The following is a 19,151-nucleotide window of genomic DNA, read 5'->3' as shown; positions in this document are numbered from 1 at the left end:
AAACTTAAGGAACGCATCAACCGTACCCTGTAAATCACTGGTACTTCCTTATCCTATGCCACACATGAGACAAATGTGCTTTATTTTACTTTCGAGATTCCTCGCAACTGATCAGTTGCTTCAAGTTCGAACCTTCAAAAGACTCTTGTTGATCCAAACCCTGGCATCCCAATATCCAAACACTGCTCACCTCACCCGCGATTTGTATCGATAATAGTCATGGTTCAACGGTAGCCGTGCTATCCGGTCAGGTCGCAACACTGTTTTCAGTATTCATAGTCCCATGGTAACAGCAGCTTTCCCTCCATTGTCATCGGTTTTGCCCTCGATATATTTATCTCTGCGCTGTTCGCTGTTCAATTACTGCAGACCGCGAGGGCTCATTGGCTCTTTGAGACTACGGCCTCACAGGTCGCGTGCGATTGTGTTGTATATCGGTCTTTTGCCATACTCACCTTCATGGTTTTGTAATCATTAGGGGCTCCAGCGCGGACCGATAGGCCAGATGACAGAATTCATTATGCCTTAACATTCATCGATTTCGCATTAATGTCGGACCTTGTTGCACGCGCAAGCTCCCCAAGTTCCGAGAAACCCGCCCATTACAGGATGAACAGAAATAGCGTTTTCACGATTCGACGTGCCTCATGATGCGTGGGGGATGAAAGATATGGAGAGCATGATAGAGTATGTTGATGCAGTACGTAGCAGCCACCCCCGTTTTCTATATTTGATACTTGAACGTTCTGACGAACGTCTCGGCGCCCAATTTCTTCAATGGATTCTGTTCCGATGCTGTCGAAGTTGAACGAGTCTAGTTCATCTCCGCATCTAGTTATTGACCATGAGGCCAATAATGTTGGAGAGAATATAACTTCGCTGTAATGGTAAATTTGCTATTGCATCGGTTCTTCGGCTCGTCCAGTTCTTGAACTAGACTGCATTAAAGTTCGATACTAGTATATGGATATACTACCTCCGAAGAAGAAACTGAAAAATTAACATAAGACAAAATGGAGTTAAAACCATTCACAAAGGGGATGACAGAAGTGGTGTACTATCGAGGATGAAACAACGATGATCACATACAAGACGGCATATGAAAAAAAATGGTAAAGTAACTAGATAAGAGAAGGTACCGCGGTGATGGAAGGTGAAAGTAAATGTATAAACCGTTTATCCTACGGTCGGGTTGATGAGTTTTGAAATGAAGTAAATGTGGACGAACTGAGATAGAAGGATACTGTAGAATATTCCTGTACCGGGCCGCCCCTATAGTCGATCCACCGTGTATAGCAAGCCTGATATTGTGTGGTTTTGTATATTCAATTACCTTCAGTGGAAAGCCTCTCGCTTAATCCTCTCTCTTCTGCTTGATACCACCCAATGGAAGCGTGAACCAGCTCTCTCCGGGAACAAGCAATTCACTAACAGCGGCGTAGTACGCGATCCACGCTGTCACAATTCCAAATGCACCACCAGCCTTCTGAATGCTCAAGTTTCCGTTGAACTTGGCAATGGCAAGTAACAGGAAGGTGAGGGACAGGAATCCAAGAAGAGCGATAAAAGCAACGTTGCGACGCAGTGCACCAAGGCTGTCATGTAATACCTTAGTTCGGAAACAAAGCAAAAATATAGCACACTCACGTCAAAAGCATGGTAAAGACAAACCACATCATGAGGTAGAGACCGAGAGCTTCATTTAATTCGTCGGCTGTGGCGTACGCAGATGCGATACCGCTGCTTGGGATCAAGATAGTGGCAAATGACATCCAGAACGCGCCATAGGAAGTAAAGGCTAAATAGTAAGAAAGGTCAGAATAACCCACAAAGTTACTATATTTTCATTTTCATGACAAAACACGCCATAAGCCATACTTTGAAAGCATGGCGGCCGACACAGAACGAGGGAGCAGATCTAAAAGACCGGCGAACAGAATAAACAAAATGTTCCTGAGGCCAAATCACCACGGGTTGATTATAGAGACAAAATGTCCCAAACAGGCAATACATCTCAGATCATCGGTGCCGGATAATCCAGAACGAGTGATGAGCGGGAGCAGAAGACGGATTAAGATAAGATGACCTCATCAAATGTGGGGTAGCGCAACAACAGAAACCAGCGGGTCACACGTTCCACCGACGAGTAACTGATGTTGACAGCGGCTATCTCAGTGAAATGGGCGACTCACCAGTTGCGCCAAACACATTTCCGCGTGGGAATTCCCACATACCCGCCATGAACTGAGCAAGACCACCAGTGAAGAGAGCCATACCAACGACGATGTTGGGTTCGGTGAGGCTGCGCGCGTTGACGTTGAGGAGCGATAACAAGAACGTCGTCGACGCGAAAGAAAAGAGACCACTAAAAACAAGATGATGATCAGATAACGAGACATATGGCGGGAAAAAGAACTACATACAGGGCACCAGGGTTACCTATCTTCGTTGGGCGGGGAGCAAAGGAGTGTCTGCCATCGTAATTGTTGACGAACTGGTCCTGACGAGGCTGAGGACCGTTATCGGCCTGAGAAGAGTGTCCTTTCTCGACGTCTGTCATGTTGCACAGCGGGATGAGATGGCGCTTTGAGAACGTTGAAGGGGGGAGGACACAGAAGCTCGAGGGTGGTTGAACCACTCGAGCCTATTTATTTGTCTGGATGGTGTGTTACACCAAAAGGAGTAAACGTGAAAAGAATACTTTCAACTATTCTACGTTGGGAAGTATACGCACCTAATCGAGACAGAAACCGTCACAATCGGTCACTCTCAGTTCAGTGTGTTACGTTATTTACGAGTATTATGGCAGATTGTATTCTCTTCGGTTAGCCGGCGTGATTCCGAGATTATCTCAACCCTCTGTCCAGATTCCAAACCGAACTAAACTGGGCACTTTGACATGTCAGAAAAAGGCCCTGGCGACGCGCAATCACGCCAATCCACTCACGCTCAGTCCGCTACCATCAACGCCGTCCTCTAGTCACATCTTACGGATTCCTTCAAGCCACCCAAGCTGTAGTACCTCGTCTCCCCATGCTGCCGATTTACCTAGTGCGATTCTTGCTTAGCTCGCCACCTTGAAAAAGTCCTACGTGTAAAGCAGCAACTACTGAAAATTGAATTGCAACATCTGACCGAAATTGGTCTTCAAAAGTATGTTGGAGGAAGTTTTGGAAACCCAAATGGGATTAGCTCAGACTTTTGAATTGCGCTTAGCCATAAAACTATCAAGCGAGTTCGACCATTTTGCAGATGAAAGAAGTAACGTGACCGAGCAAGCTGTGCCAGTAGCCCAGAAGCTCAATATTACTATCAGCGGCGCTACTGTAAACTCAAACCACTGGCAGTCTATCAAGTACTTGAAATAGAAAATTTGAACTTCTTTCAAATCGCTCACAGTGCACTGGCAGTAGGCGCCAACACACACTTGGTATCGGTAGCTATTGACAACTTTTTGTTCAAGGTCGAAGCTCCAGTTTGAAAGTACCGGATTGCGCGTCATATCTAGCCGCCGGTACTAGCCTGCTCAGTCCTGGTTCAGAAATCTTAGTCGTCACATCTGTTCGTATGAGAACCGATCATCCATTGACGCGATGAAGAGTAACGCTGTCCTTTTCAAGTCCTTAATGAACTGGTTTGCTGCAAATTAGACGCGTAAAGTCCTGGGCCAACTGCAAATGTATCCGACCTGCTAGCGACTCACATTCCAGTAGTATTTTACTATTGCCTGTGGCAGCGGCACAATGAGCCGATAAGTATGCACACCACCACTCGTATAAAGGTCAATTACTGCGGCAGCTAAGCTGCTAAGTTTGGGGTTGGTAGTTCTTCACTTGAATATGTCGAGACGACCAATTTTAATATCTCGACAGTATGCTTACACTTCACAGAGATCTAGATTTCGAACAGTGCTGTACCGCCCGATAATCTATATACATTCTATCTGAAATATGGAGGCATCACTTTGGAAGTACTGAATATACAAGTAATGTACTGCTTTGATCACCATGATTTACAGATGCCGGGCATCTCATAAGCATGATGCGTATGATGATGATTGACACCCTCATATGGTCATATAGATCGTAACCGTCGACGATGCGACATCACCATTTGTGAAACATCAAATGCACATTTTACATGTCAATGAAAAAGAAGCTGGAGAGTATAGGCGGTGAGAGCTGTCATGGTAATGAACATGAGAATATACTGAGGAATCAAAAACGCCGATAAATGTTCTGCTGAGCCAGTACCCGAGTACACCTGAGTGAGGAAAACCTATCAAAGCACAATGAGTTTGAATGGACATATTCGATATAGTAAGACCTGCCTGTGTTGTTGCAGTTGGCAAACATGATAAAAATCTATACTCGGATTCAGATTAGTAGACACAACAGTACGAGATACTCGAAACACTTGCATGCACACAAATCTCAGTACATTGTTGTTCTCGTCGATAAAGCCGACGTTAGTTAGGCCCTGACATATCAGAACTCCGAGTATAGGCATGACCAACATTCTTCCAACGGCTAGCCACATAATCGATCCAACAGGAAGGAACTTCCACTCGTTTCTAGGCACCTTCAACCTCGCCAAGGCAGAACCAAGAGTAATTAAGCCCAGCGGAACTGACGCAGCGCCTATAAAGGTTGCGGTGTTCATCAAGAAGGCGAGTGGAGGTTGGCCGTCAGGAGCCGGCGAAATATTCGTTCCTGGTACACCCGGTACAAAGAGTGCTTTCAAAGGGGGTATAACAGATATAATGAAGGAAATGATGATGGAAAGAGACGCAGGGGTCAATAAAGAGCGCAACGAAGCGATTCCTTGGACCAAAATGCGCTTCCGGATTGATGGTTTGTCTTTGGGCGGCACGGGCTGGACAGGGTCAGCCGATAGACCTTTTGAAAAAGAAGGAAGAGGGTGAGGTTGAACAAGCGTCTCGGCCTGGAAGATCGTGGGTGCTGCAGAGACTGTGACTTGAGAGCTCATGGCTTCTGCAGAGTGAAGTGGAACCATAGTCTCCGTATAACCAGCCGCAGCTCCATCGAATGATAGCTGCTTATCAGTACAAGGCCGCAGCTCCACAGCGGTACTGTGCATGTGTTTCTCGTTTTCGTTGGGTTCTGTCTCTGTGGGAGTCTCGAGATCTGCTTGCGACTGGCGACTTCGCCAGTGAAAGAATTTCTTCCATCCCTCCATCAGTCTTTTTCTCTTCAGACGCATCATTTCTTGAACTTCATGGTTTTCCACGTCTGGACCAACATAATCCATCGCTATCCACCGACTACCTCCCATTGGGAACAGAGTAATCTATAACACCAAAGTTTTAACGACCATCGGAGCGTTTGGCGTAAGGAAAACAGAGTTAGGCTACTTACACAGAAGATAAGAAGGAACGCAGCAATGTAAGCTACAGACAAATTTTGGTCGTCGGTGCCGTTAAAGGGTGCTGATCCAGTGATACTCATGACCACAGATGTTGCTGAGGATAAGTTAAGTTCTCGGTCGACTTCTAACCGGAACTGACGGGCTACTCACGTATATCACCTACATTTCCCCACCCACCAGCTACTATAATGCCATATCTAAATCGATGCGGGACCCAGAAGAACTGTTTTATGAGCAAAGACATAAGAATTCCAATCCCTTCATAGAGAAATGCGACGACAACGAGCGGGCCTGGTGATCATTGTGTTTCATTTTGAAAAAGAAAATCAAAGGCGGGGAGTCGGTCAGTAGCAGCGAGTGATAAGATGATGCGGGGAGAAGACGCACCTAAAGCGCTGATGTTTTGAGAATTGAAAGCTGGAACAATCTTTGAAAACATAAGGTTTGGAAGAGTGATATTCTACCATGTTCTTTAATTTCGATGCCATCATGAGGGAAGTGCACAATACTCACAAGCATAATCTGACCTGCACCCCGAGCTGCAACGATGGGAAATATGTCCGCCTTCGTTATCGCGAAACCACATGCTACGCATAAAAACCTATCATGATACGTTGACCAGGTGTTTGCTCAGCCTGAGCATATGTATTGCAGATAAAGCAACGTACAGTCGAATGAGAGGTTGTAGCGATACCCATATCAAGGTCCCCACCGATAGACTGACCATAGCGAAGCGATAAAACTTGAGAAGAGGCGCCTACGTTACAAATCTTGAAGCAGAGGCACCGCCCTCGGGGTGGTGGATAGTCGAATGAATTAACTTGTCAAAGAGAAAGGGCAGAAGGGTTTAAAAGGAGTGACGGGATAAACTATGATGACAACAACGATTACAGGTTAGTACCGAAGACAAAGATAAGATGAAGGTCTCGGGCATAAAACTTGAAGTTCTGATATAATAGCTTCAAATTCCAGCCAGACAACTACTGGTAGCTCATGAAAATTAGGTGAGTAAAATTTCCCCTCAAGTTGCAACAACCCCAGTCAGCACCGGTACTTTTAGGGCCGCTTCAGAAACATCGGTTTGAAGATGGTCATAAGACTGCGACATATATGTACTTATCTGCATCGTCTTCTATCATGTCATCGTAAGAGCATGCCTGCGGAAATCGGCCTCCACAGGAACGTAGGTGTCATGCCTTTCATAGCAGCTGAGGTCCTCGTATCGAGTGCTGATTCAGAACGTACAGATGCCTGGCAGACTTGTCGCCTCCTTAAGAGATAAAGTACCAGCATCAGGTAGCTTGGCGAGTTTAATGTGTCATAATACAGAGTACCTGTAGCCTGAATACGAACGAAATGAAATTTTACGATTCAAGTTCCTGGCTGCAGGTCAAGTGACGTATACAATGCACGACTTCTACGTACTAGGGACAAGAGAAAGCGGCACCACCCGTTTGCGTGACATCAGCGAGACTTGGGCTATATACACCAATGGCATAACCCTGTGAAGACTTCAAACCTCTTTCTAGATCCCACGAACTATGCATGGATGTTCGCTGATCATGTAGGTGTGAGACATGCGCACTACAGCCCTTCTATTTGAAACATAAAAGATAAAAGATAGACAAGTCTCTAACAGAACGGAAATATGATAACTCTCCGTCACATCTAGAGAAGAAAAGACAAATCACGCTTAGCAAAATATCCACGAAGCACTTAATAGAATGATACTTGCCATCCAGAACCAGACAGTCTGTAACCAGTGCTTTGGGGGTGGTTCCTCGTACCTGCATCGTCCTTTTAAGCCACCCACCATTTAAAAAGAAGAAAAATGATACATACGTGACATTTTCAATTTCAGTCAAGCCACCCTTGAAATCCATTTCATCGACTCTAACGAAGGGTACCTTAGTGTATACCTTGGCAGCGATATAAAGCAAAGGAAACAGCATCATCGGCAGGTAGTTAGTGACGAATGTTGCTGTGGACCACCTATCGTTGAGGAACACCTCCCAAGCGCTAAACTATACAGTTGTTGTTTGCATCAGGTAAATTGATCAGTACCCAACAGTCTTAAATGAACCTACCAGCAATGTTAACAAGGAGGCGACCATGGCATACCATGCGGCAAAGGGCTGGACTCTGGAGGAAAAAGGCAACGTACTCCTATCATACCCCTGGGAGATGAATCCCTTGCGGAACCTTATATAGATGACGCCGATTCCAAACCAAGTTGTCAAGCCTGCAGTCGCACACATGCTCGAGAACCATGTAAAGACATCGCCTGAGCTAGCATTGACCACCATATAAGCTAGAAGCGAGAACATGGCGCAGAAGATGACAGAGACATAGGGGAGCCCTGTGCGAGACGTGCGTAAGAATATTTTGGATGCATTACCCGAAGCAGCGAGCCCATCTTGACAATGGTATTCAGTCAGCGATCTCAGCTACAGACACACTGCAACTCACAAAGTCCCCGTGAACTAATATACAGGTCACCTGAAGCTGCGGACCAGGCCGAAGTGAGGAGTGCAGCATTAATAACCTTGGGAACCATTCGTTAGACGCCTGATCATTAATTTGGGAGATTAATCCTACAGATGACAACCCTCTGATACCTGCTTGGTCTATTGCAATGACAAATGGTGATGCCGAAGCATTCTCTGCAGCCAAGTTTAAAAGAGGTTCATTTGAAGGAACGAGCAATCCAATGATGAAAACACCGCCTATATAAAAAAGCAGGATACGAATGTACACTCGACGGACAGCCTTCGGTAGATTGCGCCGAGGATTTTTGGCTTCAGCAGCGGCAATCTACGAAACACATACATTCACCGTTCAGTGGAGAGGGGAAATAAACGCACAGCGACAACCTCTGTCCCAACATAAGAAAAGGCTGCTTGTGTAACCACGGCAGACCATCCGAGGAATCGACCTTTCGGGCCAGAGATGCCGTCATACTGTACGAACAACCCCGGATTTCTCCAGTAACGGAATCCTATGCGGTCATGATTAGGCCCGCCGCCCAAGTCAACGATGATACCCAAGATGATAAGGCCCGTGATGGTCACAACTTTGATTGAACTAGAAAAAATTGGCTCGGAGAGATAAGTAACGATTTTCTAAGAAAGCAAATCCAGCCCATTCACCAGAAAATGAATTCACATTCTCCATATACACCTATATATGAATAAGACGAGTATTTTCGTCAACTAAGGTTGTGGAACAAAAGAGCTAACCCACCAACGCCGCTTAGATTAATTCCTACTGCAATAACAAGACACATTGTTATCCACACACCATTACTGACGTTGTGATTCCAGTAATCGATCAGGGTAGCAGCGGCTGAGAGTTCGGCTAAATCATAGATAGGAATATAGTTATAGCGCAAAATCTATGAGTAAACATGTCGTCTCTGGACATTTGCGTTCATCAACCTTACCCGGTAGTGTAACCTTTAGGATGAGATATAACATTAGCCTAGACACACGATTTCCAGTATTGAACCAAGATTTACCACCCAGTTGTACCAGAAATTCCAACCCAGTGCGAATGAGAACGCAGGATCAATGAAGCGCTCAGCCAATTTGATGTGGCCTCCAGCAATGGGGAGGTATGCAATCATTTCACCAATAGATATCTGGCAGGAGCGAGAACATCGAATGTCAATTGTTACATCACGGATGGTAAGAAATTAGGACTGACCATGACACAATAACTTATGGATCCAATGAACACATAACCCAAGAGAAGACCCAGAGGACCACCGTTTCGCAAGGCTGAAGCTGTGCCCAGAAACAGGCCTGTACCAATGACACCGCCGATGCTAGAAGTATATGCAGGTGAGATCGTCGAACAGAATTACCCAAGGAGCGGGGAAACCTAATCATGGCGACATGTCGATCCTTCAAGCGTCGCTGTAATTTGTTCTCTTGGACGCCAGTGCTAATCAACTCAGCGCCCTCGATACATTTCCGGGAGGCCTTTTCAGCAGCGTGGTCGTCAGATCCAGTATCCATGATAGCGTTGAATGACGGATAAGAGGTCACTGAGCCAAATGCGCTGACAATCCAAGTTTTTTAAATAAACGTTGTCAGACATAGTTTATCGCACGCTGAGGTCAGGAGATAAGGACGGGCGTCGACTTTGGGAAAGAGGTCCCACCCCATTGAGGCATAATTATTATGTGACACAGAAGACGTGATCTAGTTGGTAGCGTTTCGTATCCGCATCCCGGCCATCCAACCTTCTGCCTTCGGTCCTGCGTAAATTAGAGGAATTCATACTGTGATCCGACTAAGAAACATAGACAATTGACGTACTTGCAGGAACCGGAGCTGGGGAATGCTCTCCTGGGTTAAGAATGAAACTACATTGCGTATGGTCGACTGCCAGCGCCAAAGACCTAATTTGCCTGAGTTGAGCCACCCACTCGACGGTCAAAAGCGTGACATGCAATGAGGTCTCAGGATTACTTTCAAGTGGAAGACAAGTCTCAGTTGTATCCCAAGGTGTTGTAGTCTTTGTAGTACTCCTGATACAGCGCTTTCCCCCAAGCTAACGCGTCATTGAGACAGAAGAGTCGTAAAGCGGACGAGGCCTAGGTTTGATTACATCAGCCGAGAGCACCAGGGTTCCACCGAATTCTGATTCTGTCATGTTTAATATAACTGTTGCCCTTTACTCCACTGTAGCCCAGCCCGTCGCCTTTTTCCGTTTCACCGCCCACTGAAACTACATTTAGAGCGTTGGGGAGCCCCACCATCTTTCTCAGAAATAGCCCCAAAGATCAGAATATCTGTGGCTTGATGAGCAGCTTAAACGCAGGCGCCTCCGTGCACAGTCTTGGAACAGCGAGTGCGTGTTTCTGCTCTTGTCCACGACGACAAAGCTCACAATGCCCCGACCTTCAGACGTCGCTGAACCTCTATACCAAGTCAAACTTTTGTCTGCTTTGCGCAGCGGTACGTTCCAGCGTGTCTCTCGTGTCAGTTCTAATTAAAAAACACTTGCCATATTCGTGCTTTCAGGGGATCCCGCTCTTATTCACCCGTTTTTGACTGAGATTGGAAAAGAACGGCGGTCATCAGTGGATGGCGATCTAAACACTGGCGCTGCAGCACTTCACCTCGCTGTTCGTTGCGCATCTGGTAACCTATCACTATCTCGACGATTGTCTCTTGTTCCCTGACGCGTTACTATAGCCGAAACAGTGCAATTACTTCTCGAACACCGAGCCATATCTCCAAATGGCATACATCCTCCAGGTTCTGGAATTAGCCCTCTCCACCTCGCGGCATCTTTGGGTCGAGCCGATATCATAAACCTTCTTCTAGAGCAACCTGGCATAAACGACACCTTGCGAGATAGCGATGGCAAAACCTGTAGAGAAGTTGCAAAAGGAAAAGATGTTATTCGTGTTTTGGATGGTGGGTGTTTCATAAATCACGCAAACAAGGCTTACTAATGGAAATGCAGATTCAAGGTCATTTCTCAATGCATCATATCGCTCTCTTCTACGCACATACGTCCTTTCACCACCTTCTACTCCCCCAAATTCTGCTCTTGTTTCCTTATTGGAGTCTCCTCGAGTTCGATTCGTGAATCTCTCTTATCTGGACGATGCTTCTGGCAAATCATTATTACACGAGGCTGCAAAAAGGAAAGACCTTAGGCTCATTGAGCTAGCAGTACGTGCTGGAGCAGATGTATTTGTACGTGATCGTAGAGGAAAGATGGCTTACGATGGCGTCGGTAAGGATGATCGTGTCAGGGTGTTCTTACGGCAATGTAGGTCAAATTGGTTCATGTGAAGGTTGTTTGATCTGAGTGATTTTAGTTGCAAATCATGATACTACGCTCATTGATGCCCCTATATCTGGGCCTCCCGCGTTGAAAGGTTATCTCAATAAATATACCAATGTTGCTCGTGGTTACAACACTCGATGGTTTGTACTCGAAGATGGGGTATTATCATGTAGGTGTCCTACGAAACTTGCACGCGCAAGTTGTTCACTTTGTGACATATAGATTACCGTCACCAAGAGGACGAAAATATTACTTGCCGAGGAACAATTTTCATGAAAACAGCGATTCTCAAAGTTTCGCCTGGTGGAGAAAAATTGCGTTTTGAGGTGCACTCGATGCCTTCGCGAGGTCACCATTCAGGAGTTCAAAAATGGTACATGAAAGCTAATCATCCTGTGGAGGCATCCCGATGGACACAGGCTTTGGGCAAGAGCATGGAATGGTACAAACGAGAGACAGAGAACGACCCGCAACGCAAGAGTGTTGAAAGTGACAAAAGTGGGCTGAAGCCTATCCCATTTAGGACGAGTTTCCAATCCACTGTATCAAGGAGGACAGGTTTCGGGGGAATGAAGTCAACAGCTAGCTCACTTGCAGATCATACGGATACAGCAGAAGAAGGTAGCCCTCCCGCTCCTGAAAATGATAAAGATGAGAAATACCGCAGGACGTCTGAAGAAGAAGCGAATAACGATTCCTCTTCTGCTTCTGAATCGACGGGGGCAGTACCACCGCATAACACTACATTTGAGCTACACGGGAACTCAACTGCCGCTCAGATGGAGTTAACTTCTCAATTACTGGCAAATCTTTCTTTACCGCCCAACAGCTCACCTCGCACTCAAGAATTGAAAGCTGCTCTCAAAGAATCCTTCGTCATGGTGCAGAGTATGCTCAACGAGTACGTGCAGATGTCACAAGATCGTGAGGAGTGGTGGCGAAATCACCTCCAACGAGAGCGAGAGAGGCAGTCAGTATGGGAAGAAAGCCTACAGACTGTTGTACGAGAGGGCGAGGCGCTGGAGAGAGAACTCCGAACGAGATCTCGTAAAAGAGGAAGCCGGTTCTTTGATGCTAGTATGAGTGAGGGAATGGGCACTTTGAAGCAGAGACCTTCTTCGATGGCTTTCTCTTCATCTCCTGTGCCAGAGGACAGAGAGGCAAGTTACTTTTTACCAGTCGCGGGAGAGCCGGCAGCTTTGTCTCTCCCAGCTTCTTCGCCTTCTACTGCTGTTCAGCCCACGTTTTCACTTTCCACGACACCCACACCCACTTCGCATCGCACACTCCGGCCGAGGCAGTCGGTTTCTTTAGACGACGACGAGGATGCTATCGACACGGATGAGGAAGATGAATTCTTCGACGCCATCGAGGCAAATACGCTTCCCAATCTAAATATCAGCCAATTTATGACTAGTCCAATGAATTCCGAGCTCACGCTTCCCGGGATGGTTAGCATAGAGCCGTTTGTAGGGTATCAAAACCTGCGGACCTGCTTGCCGATTGGCACCGACAATCGCCCTTCAACAAGTTTATGGTCGGTCCTGAAGCACAGTATAGGAAAGGATTTGACGAAAATTAGTTTCCCCGTGTTCTTCAATGAGCCCACTAGCATGTTACAACGAATGGTAATGCTCTTCTCCCTGATCAGTTTATGGAAGCGTCTAAGTACCTCATTTAGGCGGAAGATATGGAATTTTCAGAATGTCGTGAGTAAAGCCAAAATTTCGGCGTATTTTGCTTTACTGATGTTGAGGCGATGGTGCTAGTGGACATTTCTGTACGGGAGGAGGATCCTCATCGTCGAATAGCCTTCGTTGGCGCCTTTGCGATGTCGAATTACTCTTCAACCATTGGTCGGATAGCTAAGCCATTTAACCCAATGCTGGTGAGTGTTCTTTCGGCTAGTCATAGTGGCTATAGCTAATAAACCGCAGAATGAGACATTTGAATACGTTAGGTTTGACAAGGAATACCGTTATATGTCCGAGCAAGTCAGTCATCATCCCCCAATCTCAGCTTGTTGGGCTGAATCTCCATACTGGCATTATTATGGCGAGGTAGGGCTTGTTCTCCCAGCATTGAGGTCAATTTTTTGATGGCACATTTTAGGTGGATGCTCAAAACAAATTTATGGGGAAATCCTTTGAAATCCGTCCAACTGGTGTCGCACACGCCGAGCTACTTTTACCGGAAGAGTGGGCTCCAGATTATCCGAAGGCAGCGAACACGGCAGGCAAAGTCGTTGAGCATTATAGCTGGAAAAAAGTCACCACCAATGTTTCAGGCTTTATTCTAGGCTCTCCTACGATAGACCATTACGGCGACATGATTGTGATTAGTTTTACTTCACATTTCTCGCTGCACCTAACTTACATCTATGTCAGATCACGAACCACCGCACCGGAGATCAGTGCGTCTTTACATTTAAACCGCGAGGATGGCGAGGGAAGGATGCTTTTGAGATTTCTGGTTTGGTGAGGGACGCTGATGGCGAAGTGACTTACGAAATCGCTGGTCGCTGGAATAGCCAGCTCATCTGCCGTGCTGTCGGCACTGGGAGTGGTTTCCTGCATCCCGATGTCCCTGTTAGCGGGCCTGACTCGCCCAACGCCGTACCAGAATATACTTTATTATGGAGAAACTCCGAGAAGCCAGTCGCACCATTCAACCTCACACCATTTGCCATCACGCTAAACGATTGTCCCGAAGATACGTTAAAGCCTTTCCTTTGCCCCACTGACTGTCGGTTACGTCCGGATCAACGGGCGTTTGAGCTAGGGAGATACGAGCTTGCGAACGAGCTGAAGGGGAAACAAGAGGAAAGACAACGTGTGACAAGGAAGGCACGAGAAGAGGGAAGACTTCCTCCACACAAACCAAGGTGGTTCACGGCCGAGACGGATGGAGATACAGGGGAAAGAGTTTGGAATCCTTTAAGAGCGGGAGATGTATTGGAATATTGGATTGAACGAGAAAGAGCATGGAAGGAAGGAGCCGAGAAAGCATGGAAGAACGTAGATCCTATATTTATTGAGGATACTTTATAATGGTAGCATAGCGAGGTCTGATGTTTTACGAGTTCAATTAGAATAGACAACCCATGTTAACGGTAATTTTTTAAATATAATTCAGCTGTTTTCATATTGATAGGCTTGTGGGCAATAGTTCTGCAGTATTCGGTCAGCAGGTGTGATGAAGCGTCGAACTATCGCATTCTCTTGGTATCCGTAGGGGGGATATGGGGAACGGGCATTATATGCTCCGAGTAGAACAGTATTGATTTTACTATAAGCAGTTCCGGTCTTCGTGGAGATTCTCGGGCTACAGCATTAGAGAACTACATACGTTTATATGCTAGACATGCGGAATGTAGGAGCTTACTACTTTCCGGAGCTCTTGACAGATCTACCAGACTTGAAAAACCCTCACCACTGTAGACTGAAGATGGGCGCAAGCCAGTCCTTTCCTATTCTTCCGCATCATCCCTACCTAGCTCTTATTCGACCGCGCATGTCGTTTCCAACTGATATCTTTGGTCTATTCCAGCCTGCAACCTTTGGACCAGCCACACCTGACATATGGGAACGTCTTCTTCGAGTAGATGACACCTCACAGTGCTATATTGACCGTGTTCTGTTTTGTAAATGTAAAGAATACAAGAAACACGAGTTCTTGTTGATTTACGTCCATCATCCGACAGACACTGCGAAAGCATTGTTGGTTGTTGACCGTTCACATGCGGTTGTACGAGCGACCAACTTGTATTTTCGTCCTCTTGCCCCAGGATCGGGTATATTTTCGCCGTCAATCGCCGACTGTCCTGCGCAAGACCGTGTCTACGTCACCAGAGAAGACAATAAAGCGGAAGTCACTAGACAGTACAAAGCATATACGACGCTATGCCGACTCACCTTTCCTCCCCCCTGTAATATCACTGGAAATCATTTACCACCTTCTGTTCAGCAGCTATGCGTCCTTTTACAAGTAGTGAGCAAGCATGCACCGCTCTACAATCTTTATGAGCACCAGTGCTACTGGTTTGCCAACACCGTATTTGACACGTTGAAGAAGCTCTGTCCAGCTGGCGAGGAGACATGTAGTACACATATGGCCCATAGCTTGCGATCCAAGTACCTGGGATTAAAATTCGAGTATGGAGGCAGTGTAGAGATGCTATTTGCGGAATACGGCAGGGCATGGGGTGAGGCTTGTGCAAAGATGAAGCAGGAGGAGATTGGACGAGAAAAGAGTCGACGTGCAGTGAGTAAAGTGTCACAGTTGGGTTCTGTTATTTAATACTTATTTAATTTCCATCAAAAGCTCATCGAACGCGGGAGAGACGAAGGCCGTGCGGAACGAGAGCAGCTTAGAACAGACAGAGAACAACTTCAAGCAGAACGAGCACAACTCAAGGCAAGACTACGCACCGCACTTTGAGAAAAATAACACGTGCACTAGTAATATGATAAGATACTCGGTAGTGGCCGAGATAATATAAACTCCGGTCTACAATGTATGTCACGGTACTTACGACTTGATCATTAGCCCTATGTACAGGACCGACAAGGATTACGGACTGTTCCACCATCTTCGTTTTTCTATTATATCGGGATAAGCATTGTAATTACAGGTAGCAACGTGATCTTATATATATATATATATCGAGCCAATGAAATGCCCAGTCGCGATTTATTTTTACGACTCGTAATCTTCCTGGAAGGCATGGTCGTATTCCCTTATCTTTGAACCAATGAATCCTGTCGACAAACTTGGATTGAACACAGCGCTATCCAAAGCTCGCAAAAGCTATCTGGAGGGAGGCATCCCCATAGGTTCTGCACTTGTCTGTCACGGGTCATTAGACGACGCTGGGGAAGCTATTGTGCTAGGGACCGGGCACAACGAGAGAATACAGAAGTCGTCTGCAATACTTCATGGCGAGATATCAGCTTTACAGGACGCCGGTAGGTTGAAAGCAGGAGTATATTCCAAATGTACCATGGTGAGCCCTTAACCGAATCCCTCAGGTTATCCTTCGTCGTGCTTCTTACACTTATTCACTTACAGTACACCACCTTGAGGTACGCCTTCATGAGTTTATACTCTAAATTTCCTATGCCAGTCAAGCTCAACAATTCCTTGTTACAGCCCTTGCAACATGTGTACGGGTGCTATCTTGTTGTATAAGATTCCCCGGGTTGTAATCGGTGACAACACAAACTGGGTCGGGGGAGAAGACCTCTTGAAAAGTCGCGGGGTAGAAGTAATTGTCGTTGGCGATGATGAATGCAGAGACTTGATGTCGAGATTCATTCAGGAGAAACCAGAGGTAAGCTATGCTCGCCAACTTGTGATCCGGGCTTGCACTGATATACGTCAGGAATGGAACGAGGATATCGGCGTATAATACCGAATATAATGATATCATAATCTCAGTCTGCTCAAGTGCTCACCGAGAGACACTACTGCCGACGAAAAGAGGTGTGCATTATGATACTTCAGGCGCCTTTGTCCCCAGGTGGTTAGGTAGGGTTAATTGTCGCCTCCAAATGAAATAACATTCGGTATACCTAGCAGACATGATTTAACACTGGTGATTCAGTAAATTATCACAATGGCATGAAGTCGGAACGTGGGAGTCTATGATCCTTGCGAGAGCAAATCTAGGCAGACACACTTGTTGAAATCAACTCCCCCTTTCCATCCTTTCCAATCTCCTGTAGGCTGATATTTAGATCGCCATTCTCCGAAATTATAAGCTGAGCCTCGATCTTTGTTTGCCATTTGCCCGATTTTTTCTTGGCATTTTTTGCTTCCACTGCAAGTGAGGCTAAGAGGGCCTCTTTTGAAAGTGTCTTCTCCTTGACCTCCTCCAGCTCTTCTTCTTCGGGCTCATCGTCATCTTCAACTTCTACCTTCGGAGGCTGCACCTGCTCAACCTTGACGCCCTCGCTTACTTCCCAAACTTCAAAACCAATTTTTCGTCCTTCTGCGGAATCCCCTAGTTCGATCTCAAGGCTGACCGTCCTCCTGCATGGTATAGGGGTCTCCTTCAAAACAATGGGTATCCACTTTCCTCCTAGTTCACCTGCCTCATCTCCCTCCTGAGGGAATAAAAGACTGATGGTTTTACTCGTTGATTTTACGGTGCTTCGAGTACTGCTCCTCCCAAAGCTTTCCTGAACTTCCTCGCTCTCTCCTGCAAGGGAAGCAAGTAAACGAGCCTGTATTGCACATCCCCGTGCCAAGATTGAAGTGGGATCGCCGATGCCACCGCCCACGACGGTTCCTGCTTTGAAAGGCGTAATGACAGACTCTACAAAGCCCTCAGCAAGCGTTTCATCCAACCCGGGTAGGCAGGCCGAGCCACCAATATAAACGATTTCGTCGACGTCATACAAATCCAGATTAACGCTGGCGATGAGCTCTTTAACTTTTGAGTAGACTTTATCGTAGATGGTACGCATTTCCATGTCAAATCGAAGCCTGTTGATGGATCCGGTGAAATCTAGCCCGTCTTTCAGAGATTCCACAGAGCATGTAGCAGCTCCGGGACTTGCACTGAGAGTGCGTTTGGTATGTTCCACGGCCAGCCTTAGTTTGGCCTCCGCACGTTTATCAAGGGGGTCGGTTGCGGGCGATACTGTCAATGGCGTTTTGGTCTTTTTGGTAAATTCTTTCGCGAAGAATTTGATAAGTTTGGAGTCAATCTCATCACCTCCCACACTTGGGTCTGAGAGAGTAGCAAGGGAGTATGCAAGGCCTTCACGGATGGAAAGCAATGAGAGCTCCAGCGAGGATGCACCGAAATCGACGATCAGTTGAGTACGATCAGCTGGAACATCCTCTGGTCCTACGGCAGTGCAGACAGCAACAGCGCCGGCATCGTCCAGCAATTGAAGAACTTTCACCCCTGCTTCTTCGGCAGCGTTGGTCAAAGCGTCTCTTTGAGCATCATCGAACCAGGAAGGAATGCTGATGACGGCGCCCAAGACCTTTTTGCCAAGGAAATCTTCGGCAGACTGGAGAAGAGAACCCAAAAATATGACGTTTACTTCTGATACAGACAATATGCGTTCTACAGAAACGGGTTCCGAGCGAGGAGTGGCAGTTTGAGAGGCAGCAGGAGTGTTCGTTGCAGTGATGGGAAGGGGCGTAGGAGAAGCTTGGAGAACCTGAACTCTATAGGCGGGTGTATCAGGGAGAGACGGGTGTTGGATGACAGGTGCAGAGACAGTCAAGCTTGATTGGGGTATCTCGGAGAATCTGGCAAGTCATGCCAACATCAGCATACAACAAATAATGCGAACGATTTGCAGACACACTTTTTACCAAGCAGATTACGGAAACCAGTGATGGTATTTTGAGAGTTTTTAACAAGTTGGTGTTTAGCTTGATTCCCAATGTACTAAATGAAAAACCAAACGGATCAAAATCATGATCTTGAATATTATTTGCAGCCAAGCTTACCATCTCCTCTCCTTGAAAAGCGATGGCACAAGCGATCTGGCGCTCACCGTCCTCATTGGCTATACATTCAGCTAATCCTTCCTGCAATCCACGAGGTCAGCTTGTCCATAGATATATAGATCACAGTAGATTTGTACCTTTGTCAGTACAGATATAGACGCATAAGAGTTGCCAAAATTTATGCCGACAACAGATGGTACAGCGGAGACATCGAATGGCGCCTCTGCGCTTCCATTAGGGGCATGACCGTTAGCTACCATCGTCTAGAGAGATTAGAGGCGATTCAAGTATGTGGATGATGTTCTATGAAAGCAAGTCTAAAAGTTGGCGATTTGTTACTCGAAAAATTCCATCAAGTCACGTGATGGAGTCAAGTCCATTAGCAATGAGGGCAACTTGCGAGCGCTCTATCGCAAGTTCATACGCTCTAATAAGAAAACTGCGGTGTAAAACGGTAATATAGTATACGTTCATTTCTACTT

At 46.4% G+C, this 19,151-nt stretch overlaps 8 protein-coding genes across 8 annotated transcripts; 4 read left to right on the top strand and 4 right to left on the bottom strand.

Annotated features, from left to right (window-relative positions):
• Window positions 1-933: 933 nt before the first annotated feature.
• On the bottom strand, window positions 934-2,740 carry SERLADRAFT_478033 (uncharacterized protein; the record flags this gene model as incomplete). The annotated part of the gene is made up of 5 exons (XM_007323137.1): window positions 934-1,181; window positions 1,229-1,595; window positions 1,648-1,798; window positions 2,193-2,365; window positions 2,424-2,740. The coding sequence occupies 4 exons, from the start codon at window positions 2,558-2,560 to the stop codon at window positions 1,355-1,357; spliced, it is 702 nt and encodes a 233-aa protein (XP_007323199.1).
• A 1,158-nt stretch (window positions 2,741-3,898) lies between these two features.
• On the bottom strand, window positions 3,899-5,789 carry SERLADRAFT_478030 (uncharacterized protein; the record flags this gene model as incomplete). Its single annotated transcript, XM_007323136.1, has 6 exons — window positions 3,899-4,278; window positions 4,331-4,364; window positions 4,421-5,310; window positions 5,379-5,482; window positions 5,539-5,679; window positions 5,776-5,789. The coding sequence occupies 5 exons, from the start codon at window positions 5,630-5,632 to the stop codon at window positions 4,144-4,146; spliced, it is 1,257 nt and encodes a 418-aa protein (XP_007323198.1).
• A 959-nt stretch (window positions 5,790-6,748) lies between these two features.
• On the bottom strand, window positions 6,749-9,299 carry SERLADRAFT_358255 (amino acid permease; the record flags this gene model as incomplete). Its single annotated transcript, XM_007323135.1, has 13 exons — window positions 6,749-7,056; window positions 7,124-7,175; window positions 7,231-7,412; window positions 7,476-7,804; window positions 7,858-7,933; window positions 7,987-8,202; window positions 8,253-8,472; window positions 8,538-8,568; window positions 8,632-8,745; window positions 8,831-8,843; window positions 8,906-9,028; window positions 9,094-9,214; window positions 9,271-9,299. 13 exons carry the CDS (start codon window positions 9,276-9,278, stop codon window positions 7,051-7,053), a joined length of 1,491 nt encoding a protein of 496 aa, XP_007323197.1.
• A 986-nt stretch (window positions 9,300-10,285) lies between these two features.
• SERLADRAFT_453097 (uncharacterized protein) lies at window positions 10,286-14,347 on the top strand (the record flags this gene model as incomplete). The annotated part of the gene is made up of 11 exons (XM_007323134.1): window positions 10,286-10,352; window positions 10,419-10,538; window positions 10,593-10,817; window positions 10,867-11,178; window positions 11,228-11,365; window positions 11,419-12,824; window positions 12,878-12,905; window positions 12,966-13,084; window positions 13,134-13,256; window positions 13,309-13,530; window positions 13,584-14,347. The coding sequence occupies 11 exons, from the start codon at window positions 10,286-10,288 to the stop codon at window positions 14,244-14,246; spliced, it is 3,423 nt and encodes a 1,140-aa protein (XP_007323196.1).
• Window positions 14,348-14,453: 106 nt separating this feature from the next.
• Window positions 14,454-15,167, top strand: SERLADRAFT_478024 (uncharacterized protein; the record flags this gene model as incomplete). Its single annotated transcript, XM_007323133.1, is given in 2 exon segments — window positions 14,454-14,839; window positions 14,854-15,167. 2 exon segments carry the CDS (start codon window positions 14,551-14,553, stop codon window positions 14,925-14,927), a joined length of 363 nt encoding a protein of 120 aa, XP_007323195.1.
• Window positions 15,146-15,865, top strand: SERLADRAFT_478020 (uncharacterized protein; the record flags this gene model as incomplete). Its single annotated transcript, XM_007323132.1, has 2 exons — window positions 15,146-15,459; window positions 15,520-15,865. 2 exons carry the CDS (start codon window positions 15,307-15,309, stop codon window positions 15,634-15,636), a joined length of 270 nt encoding a protein of 89 aa, XP_007323194.1.
• A 72-nt stretch (window positions 15,866-15,937) lies between these two features.
• Window positions 15,938-16,730, top strand: SERLADRAFT_400832 (uncharacterized protein; the record flags this gene model as incomplete). Its single annotated transcript, XM_007323131.1, has 4 exons — window positions 15,938-16,201; window positions 16,267-16,280; window positions 16,348-16,528; window positions 16,580-16,730. 4 exons carry the CDS (start codon window positions 15,950-15,952, stop codon window positions 16,604-16,606), a joined length of 474 nt encoding a protein of 157 aa, XP_007323193.1.
• Window positions 16,719-18,976, bottom strand: SERLADRAFT_453094 (uncharacterized protein; the record flags this gene model as incomplete). The annotated part of the gene is made up of 4 exons (XM_007323130.1): window positions 16,719-18,465; window positions 18,525-18,607; window positions 18,670-18,750; window positions 18,819-18,976. The coding sequence occupies 4 exons, from the start codon at window positions 18,927-18,929 to the stop codon at window positions 16,863-16,865; spliced, it is 1,878 nt and encodes a 625-aa protein (XP_007323192.1).
• Between the last annotated feature and the right edge of the window lie 175 nt (window positions 18,977-19,151).

This window comes from Serpula lacrymans, assembly GCF_000218685.1.
Source record: "Serpula lacrymans var. lacrymans S7.9 unplaced genomic scaffold SERLAscaffold_15, whole genome shotgun sequence".
Classification (NCBI taxonomy): domain Eukaryota; kingdom Fungi; phylum Basidiomycota; class Agaricomycetes; order Boletales; family Serpulaceae; genus Serpula; species Serpula lacrymans.
This window is presented reverse-complemented; position numbering and strand designations above follow the sequence as displayed.